The sequence below is a fragment of the Penaeus monodon genome, chromosome 34 (assembly GCF_015228065.2).
Source record: "Penaeus monodon isolate SGIC_2016 chromosome 34, NSTDA_Pmon_1, whole genome shotgun sequence".
In the NCBI taxonomy this organism is placed as follows: Eukaryota; Metazoa; Arthropoda; class Malacostraca; order Decapoda; family Penaeidae; genus Penaeus; species Penaeus monodon.
In genome coordinates, this window is record NC_051419.1 from 20458976 (window position 1) to 20459418 (window position 443).

The 443-nt window shown below is 59.6% G+C and overlaps 1 protein-coding gene across 1 annotated transcript in view; it reads right to left on the reverse strand.

Moving 5' to 3' along the window:
- LOC119594641 (sodium- and chloride-dependent betaine transporter-like) overlaps positions 1–443 on the reverse strand; it is a 41020-nt gene that overhangs the window by 18360 nt on the left and 22217 nt on the right. Inside the window, exon 11 of the mRNA XM_037943690.1 lies at positions 130–417. Coding sequence (XP_037799618.1) covers positions 130–417 — 288 coding nt within the window. The remainder of the gene's footprint in view (positions 1–129; positions 418–443) is intronic.

The following is a 443-nucleotide window of genomic DNA, read 5'->3' on the forward strand; positions in this document are numbered from 1 at the left end:
ACTGATGCAAAAGCACCAATGCATGCACCTGTAACACACTCACCCTCCCGTAAACACCGTCCACACTCTCCCGTAATAAACGCACTCACATCCCACAACCCCGCCCACCCGCACCCTTCCCGCACTCACTTTATTCTGCGTCTCTTCAAACGCCGCGTTGTCATACTCGAAGCTAGCTGCAGGCCTCTCCTCCTGCGCCGCCCTCTGTGACCTGACGTGCGCAGGACACAGGTCAGGCGAGGTCTGGAAGAGTTCCCTGAAGGACTTGGTCTTGCAGATGGCGGCGAGGGCTCCGAGCGGGATGAGGCCCATGGAGGAGGCGGAGAGGAGCCAGCCCAGGATCTGGATGTTGGCCGGGAACACGTAGTCGCCCCAGTACGCCGGCACGAAGAAGTAGATGTAGAAGAAGCAGATCACCTGCGAAGGGATGGGCCGTGAGAGCA